The sequence below is a fragment of the Oppia nitens genome, unplaced genomic scaffold (assembly GCF_028296485.1).
Source record: "Oppia nitens isolate AA-2021 unplaced genomic scaffold, nextdenovo-longstitch-racon4-pilon3 scaffold23_pilon_pilon_pilon, whole genome shotgun sequence".
NCBI lineage: Eukaryota > Metazoa > Arthropoda > Arachnida > Sarcoptiformes > Oppiidae > Oppia > Oppia nitens.
The window spans coordinates 200,962-227,715 of NW_026533203.1; the positions used below are offsets into that span (position 1 = coordinate 200,962).

The 26,754-nt window shown below is 22.6% G+C and overlaps 4 protein-coding genes across 4 annotated transcripts; 3 read left to right on the forward strand and 1 right to left on the reverse strand.

Moving 5' to 3' along the window:
• Positions 1-474: 474 nt before the first annotated feature.
• On the forward strand, positions 475-11,755 carry LOC128953737 (leucine-rich repeat-containing protein let-4-like). The gene is made up of 8 exons (XM_054299256.1): positions 475-738; positions 6,712-6,942; positions 7,507-7,748; positions 7,815-8,072; positions 8,591-8,807; positions 8,892-9,072; positions 10,080-10,219; positions 11,505-11,755. The coding sequence occupies exons 2-8, from the start codon at positions 6,765-6,767 to the stop codon at positions 11,753-11,755; spliced, it is 1,467 nt and encodes a 488-aa protein (XP_054155231.1). The 5' UTR covers positions 475-738; positions 6,712-6,764.
• Positions 11,756-12,697: 942 nt separating this feature from the next.
• LOC128953850 (rhomboid-related protein 2-like) lies at positions 12,698-14,802 on the forward strand. Its single transcript, XM_054299372.1, has 6 exons — positions 12,698-13,102; positions 13,181-13,375; positions 13,438-13,564; positions 13,649-13,942; positions 14,014-14,120; positions 14,191-14,802. Exons 1-6 carry the CDS (start codon positions 13,037-13,039, stop codon positions 14,545-14,547), a joined length of 1,146 nt encoding a protein of 381 aa, XP_054155347.1. The 5' UTR covers positions 12,698-13,036; the 3' UTR covers positions 14,548-14,802.
• Positions 14,803-15,241: 439 nt separating this feature from the next.
• Positions 15,242-17,161, forward strand: LOC128953612 (regulator of G-protein signaling rgs-5-like). Its single transcript, XM_054299111.1, has 2 exons — positions 15,242-15,472; positions 15,547-17,161. Exons 1-2 carry the CDS (start codon positions 15,448-15,450, stop codon positions 17,079-17,081), a joined length of 1,560 nt encoding a protein of 519 aa, XP_054155086.1. The 5' UTR covers positions 15,242-15,447; the 3' UTR covers positions 17,082-17,161.
• Positions 17,162-23,650: 6,489 nt separating this feature from the next.
• On the reverse strand, positions 23,651-26,535 carry LOC128953738 (G-protein coupled receptor 26-like). The gene is made up of 2 exons (XM_054299258.1): positions 25,505-26,535; positions 23,651-24,052 (listed from the first exon to the last, which is right to left on the reverse strand). The coding sequence occupies exons 1-2, from the start codon at positions 26,510-26,512 to the stop codon at positions 23,651-23,653; spliced, it is 1,410 nt and encodes a 469-aa protein (XP_054155233.1). The 5' UTR covers positions 26,513-26,535.
• Positions 26,536-26,754: the final 219 nt, after the last annotated feature.

Genomic DNA, 26,754 nt, shown 5'->3' on the forward strand with positions numbered 1-26,754 from the left:
AATGAAATGTGAATACGAAATGGTTTGTCAAATATTTTAATGAATGCAAATAATAATTTCATTCATTCATTAACTCATTATTTATTTAATTAATTTGATGTTAGTTTTGGCTGAAATTGAGGAAACGCTTTACTAAAGAGCTATTAATTGATTATTTGTTAGACCCATCCTTTACTGTGTCGGGTTAGGTCAGCATTCCAGTGGTTTTACCGATTGACTGACAAAGAGAGAGAGAGAGAGAGAGAGAGAGAGAGAGAGAGAGAGAGAGAGAGAGAGAGAGAGAGAGAGAGAGAGATAATAGAAAGAAACGATAATAGAGTTTTGATATTAAAGCATATTCTGGATGTTATGTAATTCCAATGTATTTGCGATTCATATATGACTATCACTTGATGTCTGCGCAAGACTTACACCAAAAACTGAACGTTTAGTTATGATAAGCAAGAAATCGATACAAAATATTTCTACAGTTTTTCCTGTATTTCAATGAATGATAACTAGAAGTGAGCGCACATTGAATACAAAAACATTTGAATTCAACACAAGATATGAATGTGTTTTTGGGAAAGACTTAAATTCCTGTGTTGTCTACAATCGTCACATTCCTCATAATGTTTGCTATATTTTACGACTAAAATCATTTAATATCATATGAATTATGTATTGCTTTGTCTATCGTTTTAAACATATGCTCTTTTGCAATACATTTCATTGCAATTGTCAATATTATAAACTCCGGTAAGTTTTTTAAAAATAAAATAAAATACATAAAAGTTAGATTGAAGTTACATTTAAGTTTCATTTCTACTATTGAAAAGTTATTAATTTTAAAATAGATAATCATTAAATAGTTTGATGTATGCTATGATATATACGTTTATTTGTTTTGATACTCATTTACACAGTATTTGCTTCAATAGTGTTGAATACAGAATTTAAAGCATGAATTTAACTAAATTCTCGCAAGAATTTGTTAAATTAATTATTAACAGTACTTTAAATACAATTTATATACACACATAGCGTTACTGATATTTATGTTTAATTCATGTTTTAGTTTTGTTTGCATGTGTTTTAATATTTTGACAATTTATCAGATAATAGTTCAACAAACAAAAATTGTTTACATTGAAAATTGTGTTTTTTAAACGATGATTGAAATATTGACCGATTGAAACAAGTTTGACAAACAAATAATATATTTTTGAGTAGTCGTTCATTTCAATAGAAACTTTCCAATAAATTACAAACTTTGTTCAGTTTAGTTAAGCACGTTTAATTAATTTTTTTAAATATCAATATATTAGTTTTATTATGGTTATAATAATAGCATTAAATAGTATTTATATTATCTAAAATCTAATTTATATAGAAAACGTTCAAATAACAAAAATAATACTATTAAATCATATTATAAGCTATAAAATAAACTTTAAAATTTAGTTTTGAAATCAATATTCTATATAATTTTAATATAAAAATCTATTTTTAAATAATGATATTATTATTTTGCACGTTTTATTATAAATAATTACACATTTTAAAAATTATTATTATAAATGAAAATATAAGTTTTTAAAAATATATAAAATAGAATATAGATAAATATATATATATATATATATATATATATATATATATATATATATATATAAAAAAATTATATATTTCATATATCTAAAAACTGATATAAATAAATTAATTGTAAAATGTTATTTTTAATAATATTATTATATTCTAATTGAATGTATTTTATTAGTAATGAATGTTTTGAATACATATAATACACAAAAAATACATATTCAAAACAATCTTGATATTAAATTAGAGCAATGTATATGAAAAAATTGACAATGAAATTAATATTTAATAATAGTTTRTAAATTATAACTATTATATAACTAATAAATAGTAGTTATATTGTATCATAGAAAAATAACAGAGAAAACAAAATTAACATTGAGATTTAATAAATAATTTTTTAAAATTTTCTAATAATTGTCTAAATATAACATTTTTTACTAAAATATAATTATTATTCATTGAACAGACTTAATGTCTAATAATATTTTGTTGATTTATATTTAACAGATACAGACAAATAAATCAAAAGAGATATAAAATGTTATTAATTGTTTGCAATAATTATTTTAAATCAATCAGTTTTTATATCGTCGCCATTGACTTCTTTTGTAATAAAATAACATTAAATAACATTTATATACAAATTATTTTACTGTATTAATTAATGCAGTATATACTGTAGTTTAATTAAGATATACAATAAAACAATACATTAATTATTTATTCATAATTTGAATAAAAATTGCAATTAAAACAATTAGTAACTATAATATAATTAATAATATAATTTTTTTATAAATGAATATAACAAAAGCATAGCATTATTAAAACAATTCAAATGTAAAATTAGAATTTATATTAAAATGCAAATTCTAAAGTCTAATTAAATATGCAATGAGTTTATAATTTTTGGTGTCATAAAAGTTTTATTGTATACATTAATTTACGGTTAATATTTGTCATTATAATTATGGGTTAATGATTATACAGTATATTGTATATATCATTTTTGCCGGAATTTATTTTATTTCAAATTTGATTATGATTATATAAATTAACGAATATTATATGCAAAATATTAGAAAATAAACTTTATAAAATATTAATTGTAAACTATAGAATAAAAAAATATAAAACATCAAAAATATTTTCAAATTTTGGTAATTTATATAACTTAATAAAAAATAATAAAATATAACTTTTTTTGCAATTTTTATAGTGAAGTGTTTTTTATCAAACCATATATCTATACATAATATCTAATATTCATAAGTGGTATCGATTGCACAGTTAAGTAGTTCTGACATTTTATTCTCATTGCAAACCATTGAAATCCCGAGAGAATCCACAGTTTTTAAGACCAGTTTTACTCAAATCAATATATTTCTTAAACAAACATTTATTTTGATAAAAGACATAAAAACGACAAACAAATATAACAAACAAAATAAAATATATAAACAACTACTGTATTACATTTAATATACAATTGTATACTAAATTAATTATAAAATATTTTAATTTCTTATATAAAAATTTTAATATAAATATAAAACTAGTTAAAGTTACAAATAATGTTTTATTTATAATTAACAACTATCTTATAATAAAATTAATTAAATAGTATTATTATTTATTTATAAAAACACAAAAAAGAAAAAAATTATCAAAGAATTACTTTCTATTTCTTACTTTTTCTTAACATTTGTATAATAAATAATTTGCTTTATTTTGATGTAATCTCTAGCAAATTGATTGTAAATTATTAATATTTAATTTATTTTGTAACATATTTTGATAATATGTTATTTTTATAAATGATTTTCACTGCATTTATACTGTCATTATTTGCAATGTTACAAACATAAAGTTTTTATTATATCAATAATATTATTTTGATTGAGTTATAAAATAAGTTAACTCTTTGAGAGGCAGTTATTGATTAGATTTTAGTAGAGATAATCATTTTGTTGCATTCAATGGGTATAACTTATACCGTATAAGATATCAGTAGAAATAAGTCTATTGAGTTATTGAAGCAAACGGTGCGCTTAGTCAACAGCCAACCTCCCTGAGCCAACAACATCTATGCAAATCGATTAATACAATAACTGTTTACGACTTATATTACCGAATATATTGTATATAATATAATATAATATATACTGTATATACTGTATACCTCCCTTTCCTTTTTCAATCCCTTTTCCAGTTTATCTCTCTTTTGTTTTGTTTTATCAGAAATTTTGGTAAAACTATCATTTTTATATAAAACACATACATTTACAGCATTATTGCTTTCAGTGCAATACAAGTCATTCAACTGTTTTATGTCAAAAAACATTATATAACAGTGTCTTTAATTTAACACTTCAATTGAAAGCAATGCAAAAGTCACTGAAAAGATTCATTGACTTTATTTATCAGCGATTTCTTGTATTACTCGATATCTTTCATTGTTGGCACTAATCATAGGCTCAATGTTTGACAAAATTAGTTTTCTTTTATTATAACAAAACAGATTATTTTAAGGAAGTTTCTAAATGTAAATTTGTTAATAATTAACAATAGTTACTATATTTACTTTATTTACTGTATTATTTAATTCAAATACTGCTTAATAAAATGCATTAATTATTATTTGTAGTATAATATTTATAACTGAAGTTATTTAATAAATTAAATTAAAAATATGTTTTTGAATGATTTGAGACATTATTATAACATTTAATCATTTTATTAGAAATGTTTTTAGAGGAAAATAAATTAGTTATAAAGCAATGGGATTGTCATAAACATAACATTTCTATTTCTCAACAAATAATTGATTGTTTGATCTTAAGTGCAATTACTTGTAACACTTGAAAACTACTCTTAAAAATACTTCAATTGATGTATTGTTTGATTGGTAGTTATTTTTTAATGTTATCAATAGCTTAATTAAATTAGACTATTATTTAATGCCAGATTTAAAATTTTTTAAATAATAATTTTTGGTACTATTTCTATCTAAATAATACTTTATTTAATTATAATTATTTTACTTACTGTATATCAAATTATACTCTTAAAACTTAAAATTAATAAAAATATAAATTAATAATCTATTTTAATCAAATAGTTTTTTGTATTTACTATATTAGGTCTATATAGTAAAATAAAATTTTTATTATAATATTGATTACTGTAAGTTATAAACAAAATGATATCATAGATTACCAAAATACTACGCTAACCACTGTTTGATTTAATGAAATTTTGTGATAAGGTTAGCATTATTTGTGAAAAACATCAGCAAATATTTTAGTAATCATATAAAAATGTTTGCTTAATAATTGTGGATTTTGGTCATCAATCCATTAGTTGTGATCAATATATTATAGTTTAGCATTTTTTGCAATTGAATGACTAAATGCAATGTAAGCCAATATACTGTATAATGATTTTAATGAAAGATCCATTTTTTATTATTTATTTAAAAAACAAATATTAAAAATATATAAATATATAAATATGTCGTTCATTCAAATCATTAATGCTTATGCTTTGCCTATTTTTGCATTAGTCAAACAAATGTAAAAATATTTTTAATAAATGTATATATTTTTTAATAAGATATTTAATACTTTGAGTAAAATATTTTATTGATAATAGTAATTATAAATAGAAATAATTTTTTGTTTTAAAAATTCAAATAGATTTTTATTAATTAGAAAATGTCCCTAGAATTATTTTCTATTACTCTAATATAGATTAATTTATTCATATTTTTAATTTATTCATAAAGTATAATCCTATAAATGTAAAATAATCTATATTTTARCGTTTTAACACTGCTAATTTATTATTATTATTATAATAGATAGAATCCTTTAAAAATTAATTTTATTTTTTAATATTTTAAGTTTAGAATTATATGAAAATGTGGAGTTATATAAAACTTTATAATTTATTTTTATTTTGAAATAATTTTTATAAATAAAATGATTTTTACATTTAAAAATTGTATATTAAATACAAAATTCAGTCATTATATATATTTATATAACTTATATTTAATTATAAATATATATATTATACTCTAATTCTTTATAAAATACATTAAAAAACCGGAGACCGAGTGATTTTGAAAAACCGAGATTTAAAAAACTATTAAAAATTACAGAATTTCAATAAAAATATAATTATTGTGTTTTAACTTTTTATTTTACTTAACCACTCAATTATTAATCTTTAATTTACAGGTAAAGTACATTCTTACTTAAATATAAATAGTTATATGAAAATAGTTTTTAAAAATGCCTAAAAATATTTGATAACTATTTTGACCCTGATCATTAGGAATTCTATTCTAGTTTTAATTTTTAATTACTTTATTCGAATAGTAAGTCAAAAATTTAAAATTCTTTAATAAAAACATTAAACAAATTTCAGATTACGTAGTTTGTTAAAAATCAATTTAATTTATTTTGTAAATAAATAAATAAAAATTAAAGTATTAATAAAGTAAATTTAAAATTACAGTATAATACGTAATTTATTAAAATAATGAAATATTTCAAATATTAGTTAATGGTATAAAGAAAACACTTATTATCGATGATTACATATTGTATGATAATATAATGTTAATACAATATATAAATAAATATTCTATTCGTTATAATTTATAAATTCAACATTTTCTTACTGTATTCTATAAATTGTTTATATACTGTATTAATAGTATAGAATATTATGATTAAATTTAATTTAAACATAATCTTTATCTAACTATAATTAATCATTAACTTTCTTTATTTAAAATTATTGCTAAACTAAAATTGATTGCATTTTAACTTATAAATAAATTACAATTTTTATGTTATCTTGGTTAATTAAATAATAATTTACACGTAAATACATGTAAAATATTAATATACATAACAGCTTTTAAGAAGTTAGTACTATAAATGAAATATTTAAAATGTGTTAAATTATTTACATTTTCATTTAATTGAATCACATTAGAGTAGTAAATAATGATTATAATAATAATTCTGTTAATTAATTATTAAAATTAATTTATAAAAAAGAGTAGATATAACAAACATTATAAAACTTTGTAATAATTGTATTAATTGTTAGAATCTGCGTTACAAATAATACATATAATAAATGTGGAAAATAAAGTGTGAATAATGTGGACAACTCTGATGTTACGGAAGCTATTGAGTAAAATATTGTCAGTATTAGCCTTGCAATCAATATTGTTTGGTCCGCATTCATGTGCGCTCAGGTATGGTTGTCCGGCGCGACCACTAATCAAGCCCTGTGTGTGTCAGGAGATCACCAAAGGGCTCGACGTTTCGTGTGAAGGTATGTACACTGTCTCTAAATATTCATTAATTATATGTCTTTAATGATATTGATTTATACATATATTTTATAAATTGTCTGTTAGTTTATTACTATTAAAGCCATAATTATTGTATCTAATATCCAGTATTTCTATAAATTCAATATTATATTTGATTTTTATAATATGATTTGTATTGTATTTTAAAAATTAATTAAAAATTGATAAAAATTAAGCAAACTAATTGAATAATTATGTTTTATACTATTAATCTAATATTGTAATAATATACCGGTACAGTGTATATAGGAGTGTGTATATTATGATTGATTTAACTTAATATTGCAATATTGAAGTTATTTTATTACAATAGATATTTATAATATTTACACTATATTTGTCACTGAGCTTAATGTTGATCTAATGATATTTGATTTATTAAATAATATAATAGCTATTATTAGCAATAGCTATATCGCAATTATAGCGAAATAATCAATTTTGGTGCTTAAATACTGCTATTATTGCAAATTTAGACCATTTATTATACATATATTTGATACATAATATATATGATATAATAGGCGCCCGTTTGGAGCAATTAAGGGAAGCGCTCGAGAATTTTGGTCAAACCGGACAAATAGTTTGGTACTTAAAGATGAGGAAAAACCAAATGTTGACTTTCCCATCATTTTTATTGGACGGACTCGATATCAGGCATTTGGTGGCCCATCACTGCAATATCACATCCATAGATGACTCGGCTTTTATAGGTCTCTCTGATTTATTGGAGTCATTAGATCTCTCACAAAATGGATTACATGAGGTCTTGTAATAATACAATATTATATAACAATTAAATATATAATACATATAACACTTTTATATACAGATCCCCAGTAAAGGACTCGAACCACTTTTATCATTAATTTCGCTAAATTTAAATTATAATTTAATTGAATCAATAGAAGCCAATGCTTTTAAAGGATTAATATCTTTATTAAGATTATCAATATATGGTAATAAAATCAAATCGATTGATGGAATGGCTTTTAATGGCATCGGTGGTAATTTGACCAGGATCAATTTAGGTGGAAACTTATTGCCTGCCATACCATCAAAGCCATTACAACATTTAAAATCATTACAAGTAAGTACTCTATAATATCATCATATAATTACACATTATGTTAGTTATTATATATAGCACTAAAAACGTGTCTAGTTCAATTACATAAAAATCAGTAAACTTAACTCATTAAGTCTAAATTATGTATTTGACTTTTTAGGTTTAATTTTGTCCATGTTATTTAATTAAATAAATTAAAAAGTTTATATTTATCACATTTTAACTCTTTAATTTATTAAAACAACTTAATGTCATTTTTTAATTTAGTCAAAACCATTGTTTCCAATGAATTATTTAATTAAATAATTTTGAGTCAAACAATATGAGTCTAGTGACTAGTTTTAATTATAATAATGATTAGTTTTATTTTTTGTTTATATAAAAAATTGTTATTAAAATAATTCTAATTAAAATTATTATTTATGTCCAAAATATTTTTAATAATATATTATCCTATTAAAAAATAATTAGATAAAAATGTTTTAAAAATAAATAAAATTTTAGATTAATGTTATTAAGTGGTGGTCTGTTTTTTATAGAGATTACAAATACACGAGAATAGGATCAGTTCAGTAACGGTGGATGAATTAGGAAGCATTGGATTGGCTCAGAGTCTCGATGTCTTAAATTTAGCCATCAATTCATTGGATGAGTTATCTGAAAATGCATTTTCTAATTTTCAAGCTTTAAACTCATTGGACTTAGAGGGCAATCATATCTCAAAAATACATATTAATGCTTTTAAAGGCATTGAAGGTTTGTTTAGAAACTTTATTTTATGAAATTTGCAAAATTTATATAAAAGAATGAATAAATAAATGCAATTCAATGCAAAATCAGAATCATTGGAATGGCTTAAACTGGGAGAGAATCGTTTGGATGCCATTCCCAGTGAATCTCTTAGAAATCTAACAAAACTTAGACAACTGGACCTCAGAGGCAATAATATTAGTGTCATTCATAATAATGCACTCAAAGAATTTGGAAATAACCTTAAATTTATTTATCTTCAGAAAAACAAGTTAGTCATACAATAAATTTATATATTATTATTATTATTATTGTTATATATATATACATATATTTATATAAAAATTAATAATTTATTCATTATTTGTTAACATTTTTATTGCTCTTTATGTATACATTCACTATTTTGCTGAACAAAGGATAAGACACTTAAAAATTATAGCAAACATGACTTACATTTTCAATACATGAGATTTAGTTTACACTATTAAGTTATTTTATCGATTTATATAAAAAATTAAAAAAACCTTAACAATGTCCTCTAAATATATCATAACAGTACAAACTTATGCATACTATATATTATATAAAACATGACATAATTGCTAAAACATAAAAAAAATATAATAGAAGTCAAACACAGGAATATGTTTTGACTGCAATTATTAAAAACACGAATCTCTTGCATTAAAAAATCAATTATTTTTTTGTGTTCGAGATTCAAATTAATGTCTTGTTTTTAGGCTTTCAATCTATTATAATATTATATTTATAAATTATTTTGCATAATATTTTTCTATTATAATTAGTATTATTGAGATTGATTTGCATAATATTTTTTTTGCTTATAAAGAAACAATAATCATATAATATTACATTTTAATTTTATATAAATGTTTATTTTGCAATAAATTGAAAGAATTTAATCAAATTTATTACAAATTAAAATTTGATTTATTTATTGAATTTTGTAATTATATAATTTGTAAACTATATATTAATAATTATATACTGTATTTTGATTCAAGATTATTTATTGTTATAATAATTGTAGGGTTGTGAGATTGCCTCCCATTGTTTTATTATTTATTTACTGTAATATCTAAATCTTCAAAATCTCGAGATTTAAACTATATTTATAAAAATACAAACAATTAGTTTAAATATTTTAAAGTTTAGCAAGTATTTAGTTTAACAAAATTAATAAATATGTTACTTTAAAAAAATTATTATTTACGATAAACTTTTGAAATAATAATTGAATATTTATTTAAATAGTATAGAATTGATAGAATCTGAGGCATTGGATAATTTGCATTCATTGGAGTGGTTTTACATACAATCAAACAAATTGAAAACACTTTCTTATCACACATTTAAACCACTATTCAATTCACTATCGGTTTTGGACGCACACGGTATGCATTAATTCAAATTATTTTATTCATATTTAAATCAAAAATTACATTTTTTCTTATGTTTTATTCTATTAATTTATTAATATTTAAAATCTTAAATTTTATATATTTTATTTTTAATGTTGTACAATATATTATATATTTTAAATTACATTTTATATAAAACAAAAAATCTCTACTTATTTATTCATAAAACAATAGATAGGATAAAATGTATTATATTATGAAACATTATTTAAGTCAATTTTTATATTTAATGTTTAAAAATTATATATATAATAATTTAATAAATGATTGCAATTTCCTCTATTAAACCTAAATTTAATCCATAATCATAATACAGTATTTGGTGTTATTTTTTACATTTAATATAATGTTTTATGTGTTTATTTTTTACAATTTTCCCGTTATATCATATATTTTATTTTTATTTTTAAAAGCTAATGTAATAAAAGTTTTTAAAATTATATGATTCAATAACTCTAAAGTGAAATATGAAATCTGATGGCAGTCAACATCATAGCAAACAATACAATAGTTATAATGATTTGTACAAAAATAAGGTCGACCTGTGATTGTCAGTCATCCGCGAGTTTTGAGTCAAAATTCAATTTGCTTTGTGTGTCTCACTCTCTATTGCCATCAAAAGCACAATTTTTTTTTAAAGAAAACAGACATAACTTTAATAACATTTAACCTATACTTTACTTTAACTTAAATCGATCTCAATATATAATTTTATATCATATATACAGTCTAAGCCTTTAAATTAAAATTATACTGATTAAATAAGAATCGTATTATTTTATACAATTTTTTAATGTTTTAAAATTAAATTATTTTCCATATATTATATTAATGACATAATTTTTATTATAATGATTATCAATCAAATTTTGTTATACGAAGTTTTTATAGATTGCATACTTTACATAACAATATTATAGTTAATTAAATTCATATGAAATTCTATGATAATTCTACATAACAGTAACCTAACCTTACATAGAGCCTACACTGTACTGGTTTTTAAATATCAAATGATTTATAAAGTATTTTAGATTTGTTTGAAATATTATTTGATAAAACAGCGATAAAACTATCATTAATTTGCATAAACTGTAGTATAAAACTATATATTACATAACATTATAAATGATAGTATAATATATAACATGATAGAAGACACAATGAAATAATAGAAATTATATGAAAATGATAGATATATTATGTGATAAATGTTTGACGACATCTATTATTAATGTAAATTTATATATGTTTGCAGACAATCCGTTTGTATGCGACTGTCAAATCACATGGTTTAGAGAATGGATGATCAAAGGCCGTGGATCTGTTGTGGTGAGTCTTCCTAAAGAAACCAAATGTCAATCTCCGACATCATTATATAAGACGCCTATATCTGAGATTCCGTATGAAGTGCTTAGCTGTACGAACACCGGTTCCCTCTCATGTTTGCCATCTTTTCCAGCAATGGTCTCTCTTTTCATATCACTAATGATTGTCATAATAGTATAAATTTAAACATCAAATTAACAAACAATATAATTGTGACAAATATTGTTTTAATTTGTTAAAACATTTTTATGTAACATATAATATCATTTAAAGAAATAATGATTAAATAATTAATAGACAATCACAATAACAGTGATTTTCATATAAAAAGTCCATTTTTAACATAAATTGTAATTTTTGATCGAATTTGTTAATTGATTTAATTATTATCAGATGTTTAACATTTATATTTTAATTACAATATATAAATTAAATAAATAATATATAATAATGTTTATATTAATAATTAATATTTTCTAAATATTGGTATTTCTTAAAATTAGTTTATTAGTGAATAATTTCAAATTTAATCATTAATATAACTAACTTTTTAAAAAATCGTTTGATGATATTTATGTTGTATTTATTTAAAAAATAATTATTATTTTATAAATAACCTGTGAACAATCTAAATAATAATAATAATAATTAAAAAAAAAAAAAAATAACATATCATTTTAAACAATTATTACCAAAAATTTGCCAAATATTGTATTCAATTTTTGAAATCTAATGTAAATATTGAATGTATATATTTTTAGTCAAATATTTTATTAAAATTATTTTGAAAAAACTAAATAAACTTTTAAATATAATATAATATATATGAAATACTGTATTATTAAGTAAATAAAGTATAACTAAGCAATTTAATGGAAAGTAATTTTAATTTATATTTAATTCATTACAGATAATACATTAATTGATAATAAATAGTATAAGAAATTTATTCTACTTTTTTATATTATGTATTAAAAAACAATAAAAATAAATATTAAAAGATTGTTACTTTCAAATATAGAGAGCATTACAAAACATACAATATTACTGAATATAAGTGCAATGTTTTCCTCAATAATAGTTGCAATAAAAACTTTTTCAATACTTTTAGAGATGTTATACTACCGTATAGTACAGTATTATATGATTACATGTTATACTATATAATAAAATGGGTGTGAAATGAGTGTCAATTGAATTGAATTGAATTGAAAAGCAATGCATTAGACGTTAGGTTTAGAATAAAGTGTTGACTTTTAAACAGTTTTGTTGTGTTTGTTGTTATAACTTATGTGTTGTTGTTATGACTTTTGAATGAAATAGTGATTCACTTATTGTATGACTGATTGACCGACAAATGCATTCATAACTTAATAGTCATTACAATCATAACAATCATTGCATTTAATTAGTGATTCATTTACTTAACATTTGTTTGTCGCCGACACTGCGGTCAACAAAATGGTCAAAACACGTGTTGACACGGTTTCAGGCGATGAACAGGCCATCAGTCTTCAGATGGATAGAGTATGATGTCTTTGATTATATTAATAACTATTATCCGTATTAATTGATTAATTGTATTGTTTATTACAAATGGATCAGTTGTGGCGACCAGTATTTGACAAGTATGACACCAACAAAGATGGTATCATTGAATGCCAACAATTCAAGCGAATCCTTAAGGAAAGCAATAATCATTTGAGTGAAGACATTCCCGAAGAAGTGTTGGACGAAATGATTGAAAAAAGCGATATCTGTAGAGATGGTGTTATCACTTATGAGGAATTTCTTAAAATGGTTTAGTTGACACTCTTATTATTATTAATTAAGTTTACAAATTAATTGATATATGATATCAGATCCACGCACGAGATTTGGGCGCTCAAAGACCACGACTTCATCGGCTTATCCGTTACGCAGCAATGGCTGTCGTTCCGCGATCACAGAGAAGATCCATTATTCGCAGATATCTTGAGGATTATAATTGTAATAATTAGCATAACATTAAAAAATAGTTATTATTATTCTTAAATTATATCTATATTTTTAAAAATGTKAATCAAATGACAGGTATGCCGCCGCCATTATTTCTTTTGGTAATAAGTGTTCTCGAAGTATCWGTTTTTATTTACTATTGTGTGGACATGGGATCAATCTCAGCCATAGGTCCCGTTCCCTGGAAAAGTACTCTTATATATGACCCATGCAAACGACAAGAGGCCTGGAGGTTCATCACATATATGCTGATTCACGCGGGATTTGTTCACATATTCTTTAATATTGTCGTCCAATTGATTCTCGGAATACCATTAGAAATGGTACATAAATGGTGGAGAGTGGGAACAGTTTATTTGGCAGGAGTTGGTACGCAAGTGACAGCATTTTATTCAAATAAATTATTTAACGAATTAATGTATTTCTTTGCTGTCAAATAGCGGCCGGAAGTTTAGGCGCGAACATTAGTGATCCGTTCAGTTATTTAGCCGGTGCTAGTGGTGGGGTCTATGCACTCATATCGGCTCATTTGGCCAGTGTTGTCATCGTATGTCTTAATTGTGTTATATTTATAAATTTTATCTATTAATTAAATACTTAATAAAACTTTTTAATAGAATTGGTCAGAAATGGAGTTCAATTGGCTTCGGTTGGCTGGTCTGGTGTTATTTGGTGGCACTGATATTGGAGTGGCTATATATGGCCGATATACTGATGATACCCAGAATAGGACCAGTTATGCCGCACATCTTGCTGGAGCTGTGGCCGGATTTTTGGTCGGCATTAATGTATTACGTAATCTACGGGTGCGGCGATGGGAAACTATTTTAGGCTGGTTTGCACTCGTCATCTATATTATGCTAATGGGATTCGCAATTATCTACAACATAGTTAATAAAGATCACTATATTAATCAGGAAAACACGAATCAATGTTTGCGGTCAGAGTATCACGACTCACAACAACACCCGTAAATGTTTGACACGACTTACCTATAGTCTCCAGACATTTAACTAATTGCTCATCAATTTGATTGACAAAAAACATATCGTAAATCAATTGTTCACAAAATATTTTATATACACTGCTCTAAAAAAAGCTTTAATTATAGGATGAGTCATGAATTTATTGAATATTGAATTGTAGTAATTGTTTTCATTTCAATATTTAATATTAACTTATATTATATTTATAAATTTTATACAATTATTGAGAATTATTTAATTTAAAAAGCTTTACAATTAGTAAGTATACAATCAAAAAATTTTGAGATTTATTTATTTATTTAATATATAATATCTAAAATTTAATGAATTATATTTTATATGAAAATTTTTCTATAACCTAATCAATGCATGAATTACATTAATGAAATTATTTTTTTCAAAATTAAAAATTGAATTATATTTTGCAAAATAAAACAATTATTTAAAGTAATTATTTGTTGTTTAGTTATAATATTTTATTGGATATAATGATTATAAAAATAATTAATAATTGTTTAATAATTTTTTTTTGATAAGTTTTATCTACAATTAATAAACTTTTATAATAAGTTTAATAATATTGTAATCAAATATATAAATTTAATTGTATATAATATTGACATTTACTGATAATACAAATAACGTAATTCAATGTTTGTATTGAATATCATATGTTATAATAAGTAACGCCTTTAGTGTCAAACAGTGGTTGACTTAAAACAAAATGATTTAAATGTAAATCAATAGTGATTTGCGGTTATTATTAGGGATTCATATGAAATGTATAAATGGTTTGAAACAATGCACTCACTATTGATCATCAATTGGTCTCAAATGATGTCAAATATCTTGTATTATAAGCAAATGATATGAATTTGATTTAAAGACATGTCTTTCTTTAAACGCAATAAAGGTTTGTCACTATTGAAGATATTTTGATGATTTTGTTGATATATAACCTCTAGTTTCTTGATTTGTCATATTTAGCGCCTAAAGGGTCACCAAATGGGTCATTGGTGTCGATGTTGTCGATGAATAGTTCACCGCAATTAACAACTACAGTGACAACCAAAGAGTGCAATGGTTTGCCATCGGATGTCATGAATGATGAGCCGACGGCCAACCAATTAAAGTCAAGTCCTAAGACTAATGCATCGATATCGACGATATCGAGTCTGCACTCTCATCGTAATGTAAAACCTGTCCATCAAATGCTTTTAGCCGAATCAATGTATGACCCGTCTGTTGAACTCAACCTCAACTCTCGGCTCAATCAGAGTTTGCCACAAGTATTGTCAGACAATTTAATATTTCCTTATTTTATTCAATTCATGGAATCGCTCGGAAATGTCAGCAAATGTTGGATCAGATTCTGGATTCAAACAGAATGTCTTATTGAGTCACAAAAGAGTATTACAAAGCAAAGTAACGACCATTCAGTCGATAACTTAAGACAACACTTTATCACTGACTCAATTGGCATTTACGACAAATATTTATCGGAATCGTTGACAAATTCATTAGATATACCGAAAGAAATAAAAGATGAAATTAAAGATAAACTAATAAACAAAACATCTGAAGTTACGTATAATTTGTTTGGAAGCGCTCAGAAGTATACCATAGAAATCATTGAAAAACTTTATTTTTACTTATTTCTCGATAGTTCTTATTATTGTAAGTTTTGYGTTGACTTCTTAACCACAGAATCAGTCACTTTGGCTGACATTCTGTTTAATAGCACACTATTGGCCACAAATTTTATTGAATTTATGGAAACTGAAGGAATGAAGTCATTCATTGATTTTTTAATAATGTTTGAAAATTATCGCAAATTTTCCAACGATTATGACGACGCCATTGCACTCTTCAATCGTTTTTTCAGCGATGACATCGACAATAAGTTAGGATTTAGTGAAAGTTTARTAATGAGTTTAAGTGAAAAATTAGTGAAAAACAATTTCAAAAGTGATTGTTTGGACAGAGCGGCCGCTATTCTTATTCAGTACTTCGAGAAGACTTACTTAAAACAATTCATTCAAAACCAATTCTTTATGGATTATCTCAACAAATGTCTTCAGTCCATCCAAACTGAATCAACTAAATGCCATAAAAGGACAAATAGTGACAGTAGTTATAATAGTGAATCAAGTTTTGTTAGCTCTTTGAGTTCAAAAGGCAATAAAGATAGCGACGCTTTGAGTGGTGGCTCATCTCTAACTAATCTGAAACATAAAAACAATCACTTGATTGATGACCTAAAATCTGATACTTTATGGAAAAGAGATTTAAGTGGAAAACTTCAGTTCACTCATATCGACAAATATGGACGCATTTACAGTGAGATTGAGTCGGAACCCGACAAACCTACCGGTTCTCTGATGAAAGTCATGAAAAAATTTTCTTTGCATTCATCTCAAGATAAGGACAAAGAGGAGATCGCGTGGAAGATCGCAGCTATGATTGTCAATGATGTCACTCACACTTGCAATGGATATAATGTCAATACTCAACAATCGTGAGGCATTTGGTCTCTATTTTGTTGAAATAAATTATGTAATTATATTAAGTATATATTGTTTACTATTATTGTAAAGTTTATCGGATGATCTATTTTTAATACTTGTTATCAAAATTGAAATGTAATTAAAAAGAAAACTTATTTTTTATTTATCATTTATATTTTATTTAAATAATGGATTTTATTATCTGCTATTGTTAATAAATAAAATAATATAGGATTTTTACTAATGTTATTTTGGTTGTTTGTTTGAATAAATTAAATTAATTACTACAGTAATACAAATATACAGAATATTAAAATGTATAAAATTATTTTTTTATAAATGATTAATACTGTAATTTTAGTGTATAGATTAAAAACATTTTTTGATAATTGAATATTTTAAATATAATTTATAACATACTTAAATTTGCATTTAAACAATGCTTTTAGTTTAAACATTAATTTAYAATTTAGAAATAAATATTTATATTAATTTATAAATAGAAATGATCCATGTCAAACATATTTAAAAGTAAACTGTTGTACAGTAATTGTACGGTATATTTATATATATACTCAAGTAATAAAAATTGTAAATAAATTATTTGATGGATCGATAGCACAAATGTGCAGTTTTATAGTATTTAATTTGTAATTATTTGCTCCACATTTTATTGGGTCTAAACTATATTTATCAAACATTTCTACCGTAAATTCAAGTTTACTATAAAATAATTTCAATGTTTCAATCAAACGAGTCATTAATCTTTGATTTATAAAATTTATTTATGACCTCAATCTCAATAACCAAACTTTTTTTATGAGATTTTAAAAACTAATTATAAAATTATGGTAAATTAAATTTTTTTGTTTTTACTTTATTAATTAAACATTATTATATAGATAATGTTAATGCAATTGTATAGTACTAGTAATTGATGAATATCATATTTATTAAAAATTAATTTCAAATAAATATACCTGTATATAACATACTCCACCTATACTACAATATACAGTAGTGTACAGTATTTTGTTTGATAAAAATTGTGKTGACATAATATAAAAATATAAATATGATTTTCAAACATAATCAACATTGAAGCAAACAAAATATAAAATTTATATAATTAAAATGATATATATAGCGTATATTTACTAAATTCTCATTTATTTACATTATAAGTCAATTAATATATTTTTTACTCTATATTGAATTTATACGCTCATTGATTTGCTATATTTATCTTTAATATTACAAAATATTAACATTTTAACCTTTTATTTATTTTGACTTTCAATTTTGCAAATACTTTTTTGTTAAAATATTTATATTAAAATTTTAATAATGAAAATCAATAAAATCCAGGTAAATTAATATGTAATCTTGTAAAATATATTGATTAGTAGTAAAAATAACTAATATTTAATTGAGTCTTTGTAAAATGATTATTAAATTAAACATAATATTATAAATAAGTATTTTTATAAATTAAAAATAGATTAATACTGTATACAGTATAATACTTAAATAAAATTGTTATATTAGTCATTTTTAGTTAAACTATCTCACTTTTCAGTGTTTATTTTCATCAAATTTAATTGATATGTTATTTTAACCTTGATATTACATTAGAATATTTTTAACTATGAAGTAAATTTAAATTTTCAAATTGTGTAAACTAACATTAATATAAATATCACTATAATTTATCACATTTCTGTACTAATATAAAATTATATATACATTAAAAAAAGCAAATTTTCTTAATATAATAAAGAATACTAGTTTGTCCCGAGCAACATGTATAGCCGTGCAATTCTTTTACTAATTTAAAAATATTTACTATAAGTAATTTGAATGAGACTTAATTTGTTTATACAACTACTACATAACCTAATGTAACAAAACTACTGAACCAATACACATTAATTCGACTAAACTTTTGAGAAATTTTAGTTTTTATATATATTTAAATAATTTTAATAAAAATTGAAAATTTAATTTTTGCGAAAAAAAATTTGCATTTGAAAAAAAGCAATTTAACACATGTAGCTAACATGTGCCATAAACTCACACAATATAGCAAAGTGTAATTACACGACACACCAGCCTACCTGTCACTAAAACCTACCTGAGCTCAACAAAAATTTAAAATTTCCCATAGAAATAACATTGCTTTAAATTAAAATTGAAAATTTTAACACAAATTGAAAATTGCATTTGAGAAAATTTTGCAAAAATTTAGCACAGGTAGCTTACCTCCCGGTGCCCTGTAACTCATATAATATAGCAAAGTGTAATTACACGACACCAGCCTACCTGTCCCTAAAACCTACCTGAGCTCAATAATCATTTAAAATTTCCCATAGAAATAATATTGCTTTAAATTAAAATTGAAAATATAACAATATATTTTTAGCTTTGAATTAAAAAATGGTTGTTGAGGAAGTGTGCACACATACAAACAAACAAACAAACAAACAAACAAACAAACAGACAAAACAAATGTCTTAAAGTTATTAGGATTCTAAATATTAAATGTGATACAAATAATTATAATCTTTTACTAATATTCATAATATGTTTTATATACAAAAACATATGCTATAGTATACTGTATTGTATAATACATTATGTAAATATATAATAAATTATTATAATGATAAGTAATAATATTTGTACGAAATTTTCAGATATTTATTAGTTTGGTTTGAATAATCACAAAATGTATTTAAATGAAGTAATATTTTTTATTAAATAAATAATATATATTTTACTTTAAATTTTTTCTTTTAATAAGAAGTTTTAAAATAATTTTATAAAACTACAGATAGTTAATCTAAAAATTATTTAATAAACAAATGAATAAATATATATTTTAAAGTGTTATACAACCAAAATAGTATACTGAGCTGTTATATGTTATATCAATCTTTTTAATCTTAATAATTTGAGGAAAATATTAGTCTAAATAAATTTAAAATATTCAAATACTAAATACTAATTATGATAAATATTGCAAAAATATTTGATTGATATAAAGCTTAACTATAAACTGTTAAACTATAAATTATTACTTAGAAATAAATAACTCTTAAAATAACTATATAATGACATTACTGTTAATAAATTACTTGAAATTTGAGTTGAATATATTTTTAAATATATAATTATAGCAAAATCAATTAATTATTGTGAATATGATTTTTACTTTTTAGTATTTAAACATTTAAAACATTAAACAATTTAGTGATATTTAATAGTAAATACAATAATAGTTATATAAAATTATTTTTACAATTAAATTATTATAAATATTATGTCAAAATGTTTTTATATCTTTAATCACTTGAAATATAGTTTTATTGATATTTTCAAATTGCTTTTCCAATAATTTGTTAATTAATTAGTTATTTATATTATATTTATTAATTATATATCTATACTATATATATTGTATATATATCTCGTGACGTAGTATTAGTGACAAAGTCACAGAAATTGAATGGTCGCTAACTGCGTAAACTGTGACTTTGTCACAGAATCATGTGACCAAAATCAAATTCATATTAACCAATCAAAATTAATTTAATTGTTTAACCGTTTAATTGTTAGTACAGTGTGTGACTTGATATACTGATCAATTAACGTAATATTATTAAATATATAAAATTGTATATAAAGAAGTTGAGAAATTAATCCAATTATCATCAAATGGTAAAAATAGCTGAAGAAGTTGAGGAATTGATCCAATTATCATCAAATGGTAAAAATAGCTGAAGAAGTAGAGGAATTGATCCAATTATCATCAAATGGTAAAAATAGCTGAAGATGTTGAGGAATTGATCCAATTATCATCAAATGGTAAAAATAGCTGAAGATGTTGAGGAATAGATCCAATTATCATCAAATGGTAAAAATAGCTGAAGATGTTGAGGAATAGGTCCAAAACATTGAATTAACTTTATAAAAGTTTTGTAAATTAAGTTATTACTAAAGTTATTTAAGAATTGATTGTATTTTTATGTCATTCGACATGTCTGACAATCAACAAATGCATAAGTCATCGTTGTCCTTATCAATGGATTAATTCTGCTGTTTAAATGATAATTACCATTTAAATGTTAATAATTCAACTTTTATTAATTAATATTAAAATGATGATTTACTAAACCAGTTACTACAAATACAATCTATAATAACTGGACAATCAATTAGTACAGATTTAACGCCATCACTCAAAACATGTCATTAACTTCTTCAGTTGTTTTTACCATTTGATAACTATACTTATTCCTCAGCTTCTTCAGCTATTTTTACCATTTGATAACTATTACTATTCCTCAACTTCTTAAGCTATTTTTACCATTTAATGATAATTGGATCTATTCCTCAACTTCTTAAGGTATTTTTACCATTTGATGATAATTGGATCTATTCCTCAACTTCTTAAGCTATTTTTACCATTTGATTATAATTAGATATTTAAATTTATAAATTATTTTTTTAGTCACATTATTTTTTGTACACACTGTACATTATATCAATAACAATGAAAATTAGAACTCTATTTTAATTGGTTAATGAACGCGCGTGAATAACCACTGGTATATATAGGAGATATATATTCATATTCTAGTAATATATTATAAAAAATAAAATATAATTTTAAACAGACAAACTTAACCTTGAAAATCATTGTACGATATTATAAATTTTAATAATGTTTTATTTTATTTATATACAGTATACAGTAGTACAGGTATAATTTTTTCATGATTAAATATAATACAACAGTTTTTATCATAACTATTAACAGGATTAAGCAAGGTTTTGGATTTTAGGGGGTATAGGGAGTCAAATGTAAAAAATAACGTAAAAATTGGGGGGTATAGACTTATTGCATTTTTAAATGGAAAATTTTTCACTATGATGTATTTTTAACATTTTAATTACAATTAATTTTAAATAATATACTACTTATAACATAATTAATTTTTTAATGAATAGCTAATATTTAAGTTTTTAGGTACATATTTTTATTTTAAAATCATTTTAATATACATTATATATATTGTTTTACTAACTTTATTTATATTTAAATTCTATTTAAATTGCAATATGTTTACTGTCAAACAAATAGTTAGTTTTTAATTTTGTAGTTGAATATTTTAATTAAAATATTATATTTATATTAATTTTAATGTGATTTTAACTATTTTACTTATTTTTACTTAATAATTACATTCATATAATTTATAAAAACATAATACTTAATAAAATATTATCAATTAAAATTATAATTTTTATAAACTTGAAAAAATTATATGTGGGTCATTTCTCCTCTTTTTAAGCGACAATTTTTCAATTTTGTCAAATAGTCTGGGGATAAAATCCTAAAATCTTAATCTTAGGGGTATTTTGACCTAATCCCCTACCCTTGCATAACCCTAATATAATTCTATATAACATATACTGTATTTTATTAATTAAAATTTATTTTAGCTATTAGTTATTAATCTTAAAATCTAATTTAAGTCAATTTAAATAACAAAAGTTAATTAATATTGGTTTTTACTTTATTTAATTACTTAATAATAACATTAAATTTTTTTATTAGTTACGTAAATTAAATTGATTTATTTTATATTTGATTTTAGATGTTTGATATTTTTACAATCAATTTATAATCGATTAGAAATTTAAAATAAAAAAATTGCACAAAAAACTTATGATTTATTGAACATTTATTCAAACTTTTAAATCATTAAAAATGATGATTATTATTATTATTATTATTATTATTATTATTATTATTATTATTATTATTATTATTATTATTATTATTATTATTATTATTATTATTACTACTACTACTACTACTACTACTACTACTACTACTTCATGAAATTTATTTTAAATAATTATTTTTAATTATAATTTTAATTAATATATTAACATAATAACCAATAATAATAATATATTAACATATTTTATTTTTATACAAATAGTTTTTAAGTACTGTATTAAAATATAAGTTAATATTACATTATTATATTATTTTTTTAATATTAATATTTACCTGTAATACTATTTAATATATTAATACAATTTGAGTCGAAAGTAAAAACATTTTTGTATTTAACATAAACATCAGTAAATTATAATATATTGATTATTTGTGTTTTTCAATGTAATTATTAACCTAGGTTAAATAACAAATTGGTATTTTAGGAAAGGAATGGCACAAAATTTATTTATTTTATTACTATATTTACAATTTTTTTCAAAAAAATAAATAAATAATTTTCAACAAATTATATTAACAAAAATATGTGATATAAATACATTTACAACTAATAAAATATATTTTATTACAATAAATAAATATTTTGTCGATTAAAATATATAATATTTTTTAATATTATTAACTATAAATAATAAAATAAATTCTTAACAATTTATAACAATCAGTTAATAAACAAATAAATAGTAATTTATATATTAACACATTTGTTATGAAAGACATATTTTAGGTAAAATATTATAATATATATATAAAGTGTTTAATTAAGTAAATTTTATTCATAGTTAATAACACCACTCGAGTTATCACTGAAATGCGATATTTCTTGTATAGGACTGAGAGGTGTCGCAGAGGTAAGTCTGGTTTCAGCCAGAAATGATGGTCTTTTAGTGAGTGGCGGACAAGTTGTTGACTTTGTCTTAGTCTGTGTATCGCAAACAATGATATTCTGTAGGGATTGTCTTCTTTCCGGTAATTTATGGTTATTGTTAGTCAAGACTACAACCGGAGTACAACTGATTGGAGCAGAGAATCGTCTCTGACTTCTATACATCACTTGTGAGGACAGACTGGATGTGATTAACAATGAATTCCATCCCTCTCTCAGTGATGACTGTGATCTCAATGATAGTCTTCTATCAATCTCTATGGATGCCTGTTGTTCGTACAGATATCTCTACAATACATCATTCAATACATTAAAATAACAATATTTTTATTCAAATCATAATTATATAATAAAATTATATAATAAACTAAATTTAATATCATTACTAATTAGATGTAATGGATTAAAATGAAATATTCGATACGTATTATATAGTGTACTATTATATACTGTAATGTCTCTTATATAAAATTAGGCATTTATTACATATACTAAATTATATTAATATAATGTAACATAAATGCAAATATTTTATTTATTCAATAACACATAAAGTATATCATATAAAGCACTAAAACTATATTTTTATTTTATTATATAGAATAGGATTACATAAAAACAATATATGTTTTTAATGTATTATTATATAATTTGTGTAAAAATTAGATTTATTGTTAGTTTATTATTTATTAATAAACTTATTTTATAAATCAAAATTTTGTTTTAAAAATATTTAATTATATTTAAAATATTTAAAAATTAAATAGTTATAGAAATAATTGAGAAAATCTCTAAAATATAAGTATTTTCAATAAAAAATAAAAATCTGAATATATTGATAATTAAATTATTTTTTATGTAATTTGATAACCAATAGAATTGAAATTATTTGTTCAATCAGTTAAATATATTTTATATTTTATTTGATACAAATATTGTAAATATATTTATTCTCTAATTTAATTTTAGAATTTTATATTAAAATATTAATTATTTCTAAAATAATAATATTTTTATTTTAAATGTAAGTTTTGCTTACTTTGTTGGTCACAACTTTGTATCCGCAAACTAGCGGTAAATTTCTGGACAATTGTTTCGATGAGATCGGCTCCTCTTCATCAACAGTAATAGTCAAATGTAAGTCTCAGACCTGAAACTTACAGTTGCCTTAATAGCCATAATTTACGGCTAGTTTGCGGATACAAAGTTGTGACCAACAAAGTAAGCAAAATTTACATTTAATTTAAAATGAGTTGAGACAACTACAAAAAAAATTAATAAATTAATATTTTTATTGTTATTGTTATTTTACTAGTAAATTAAAATTTTTAATTTAATAATAAATTAATTAATTCACATCAATTCATAAATTACATTAATTTTGTAGTTTAATTAAATTGTTTGTAACTTTATGTTTAGTAAATAAATATTTATTTTGTATTCTATAGTACCGAAAATACTTTATTTTTATAAATTACTGCAAAATTCACTATAATATTAACTATTATTAATAATAATTGTATATCAATAGTAAACAGTCATTCATATCAGTCATATACTGTTTAACTCTAAGAATGCTATAAAAGTTGGTAATATACAGTATATACTGTATAAACTATATATACTATATATACTATATATATACTGTATATAAATTAATTAATTAATTAATTAAAACAATAACAAGTGAAGTGATGTAAACAAATAAAAACTAATGAAATAGTAATCAAAAGGTCAGACCTGAAGCAGTCGTTTAAAAGTTTTCCTCAAAGCTTTGCTTTTGACTCCATAGACATATCCGTTAACTATCGGCGTAAACGATAGGATGAGCGTTGAGGTTGAGGTCCAGTAGTCATCGTATGGCTTATTTGAAAACGATTTGTATGCATATATTATATAATAAGGAAATATAAAAATCACGAGTGAACCGACTAATTGTAAAATAGGAAGGAAGGCGTGTCGACCCTTATATTTGAACAGATAGTTGGGACTGGACTGGTGTGTGGACTGGTGGGTCACAGTGGACTGGTGTATAACAGTGGCCTGGGCTCGCATTGTGATCTCATAGATAGCTGAAACGATACGATGCCTATGATTGTGTGCAATGAAAGCTATGTGAACGTTGCACACAATTATCACGATTACAGGTATTAGTAGTGAACTTATATATAATATCATATAATAAAACTCATTGTTATTGATTGTACTTCGGGAACAAATGGCAACACATCCCGAATGACTTAAGAGGAATCTATAAGAACAACATCCCAATAGTGGTGGTAATGAAAATGATATCAAACACATCCATATTATAATCAATAGGACAGTCGCTTTTCGCACATTTATTAGCCGATTATAACTTAAAGGACGTACTATAGCTATATATCTATCGACTATTAGACCACATATAGCCCATGTTATACATAGTGGTAGTACTGTCCAAAGTGCTCCCTGTGCACCACATGCCCAATCCTGGACATTGTATTCATCCATAACTTGTGATGAATTTATAGACAAGTGTTGCACTTGTGGTAAGTGATGGTTCAGACTCATTGGTGTGTTGGCCACAAGTATTAATAAACAAATAGCAGTGTCAGCCAAAGCCATAAATAATAATAAAATATTATTAACTGTTAGTTTAGAGCAAATCAATACAAATAGTATATATCCGTTAAATATGAGACCAATAAAAGCAACCATTGCTTGACATACGATAGTAAATGTGAAAATCGGGTCCGACTTAGACATGATTGACGCCCGACTCCACACACTTATATGACTTGTGATATTTGAAAGCAATTTTTATGTTCAACAGTTAGGCAAACATTTTTCAATCAACTTATTGATGAAATGACTTAACTTTACATTTCACTTGAAAATATAATGTATGAATAGTTGTTATTATAAAAAGTGAAATACATTTTACATACATTTACTGTATATATATGTGTGCTTGAAGTGTATTGAAGAGACACTAAAATAAATGATAA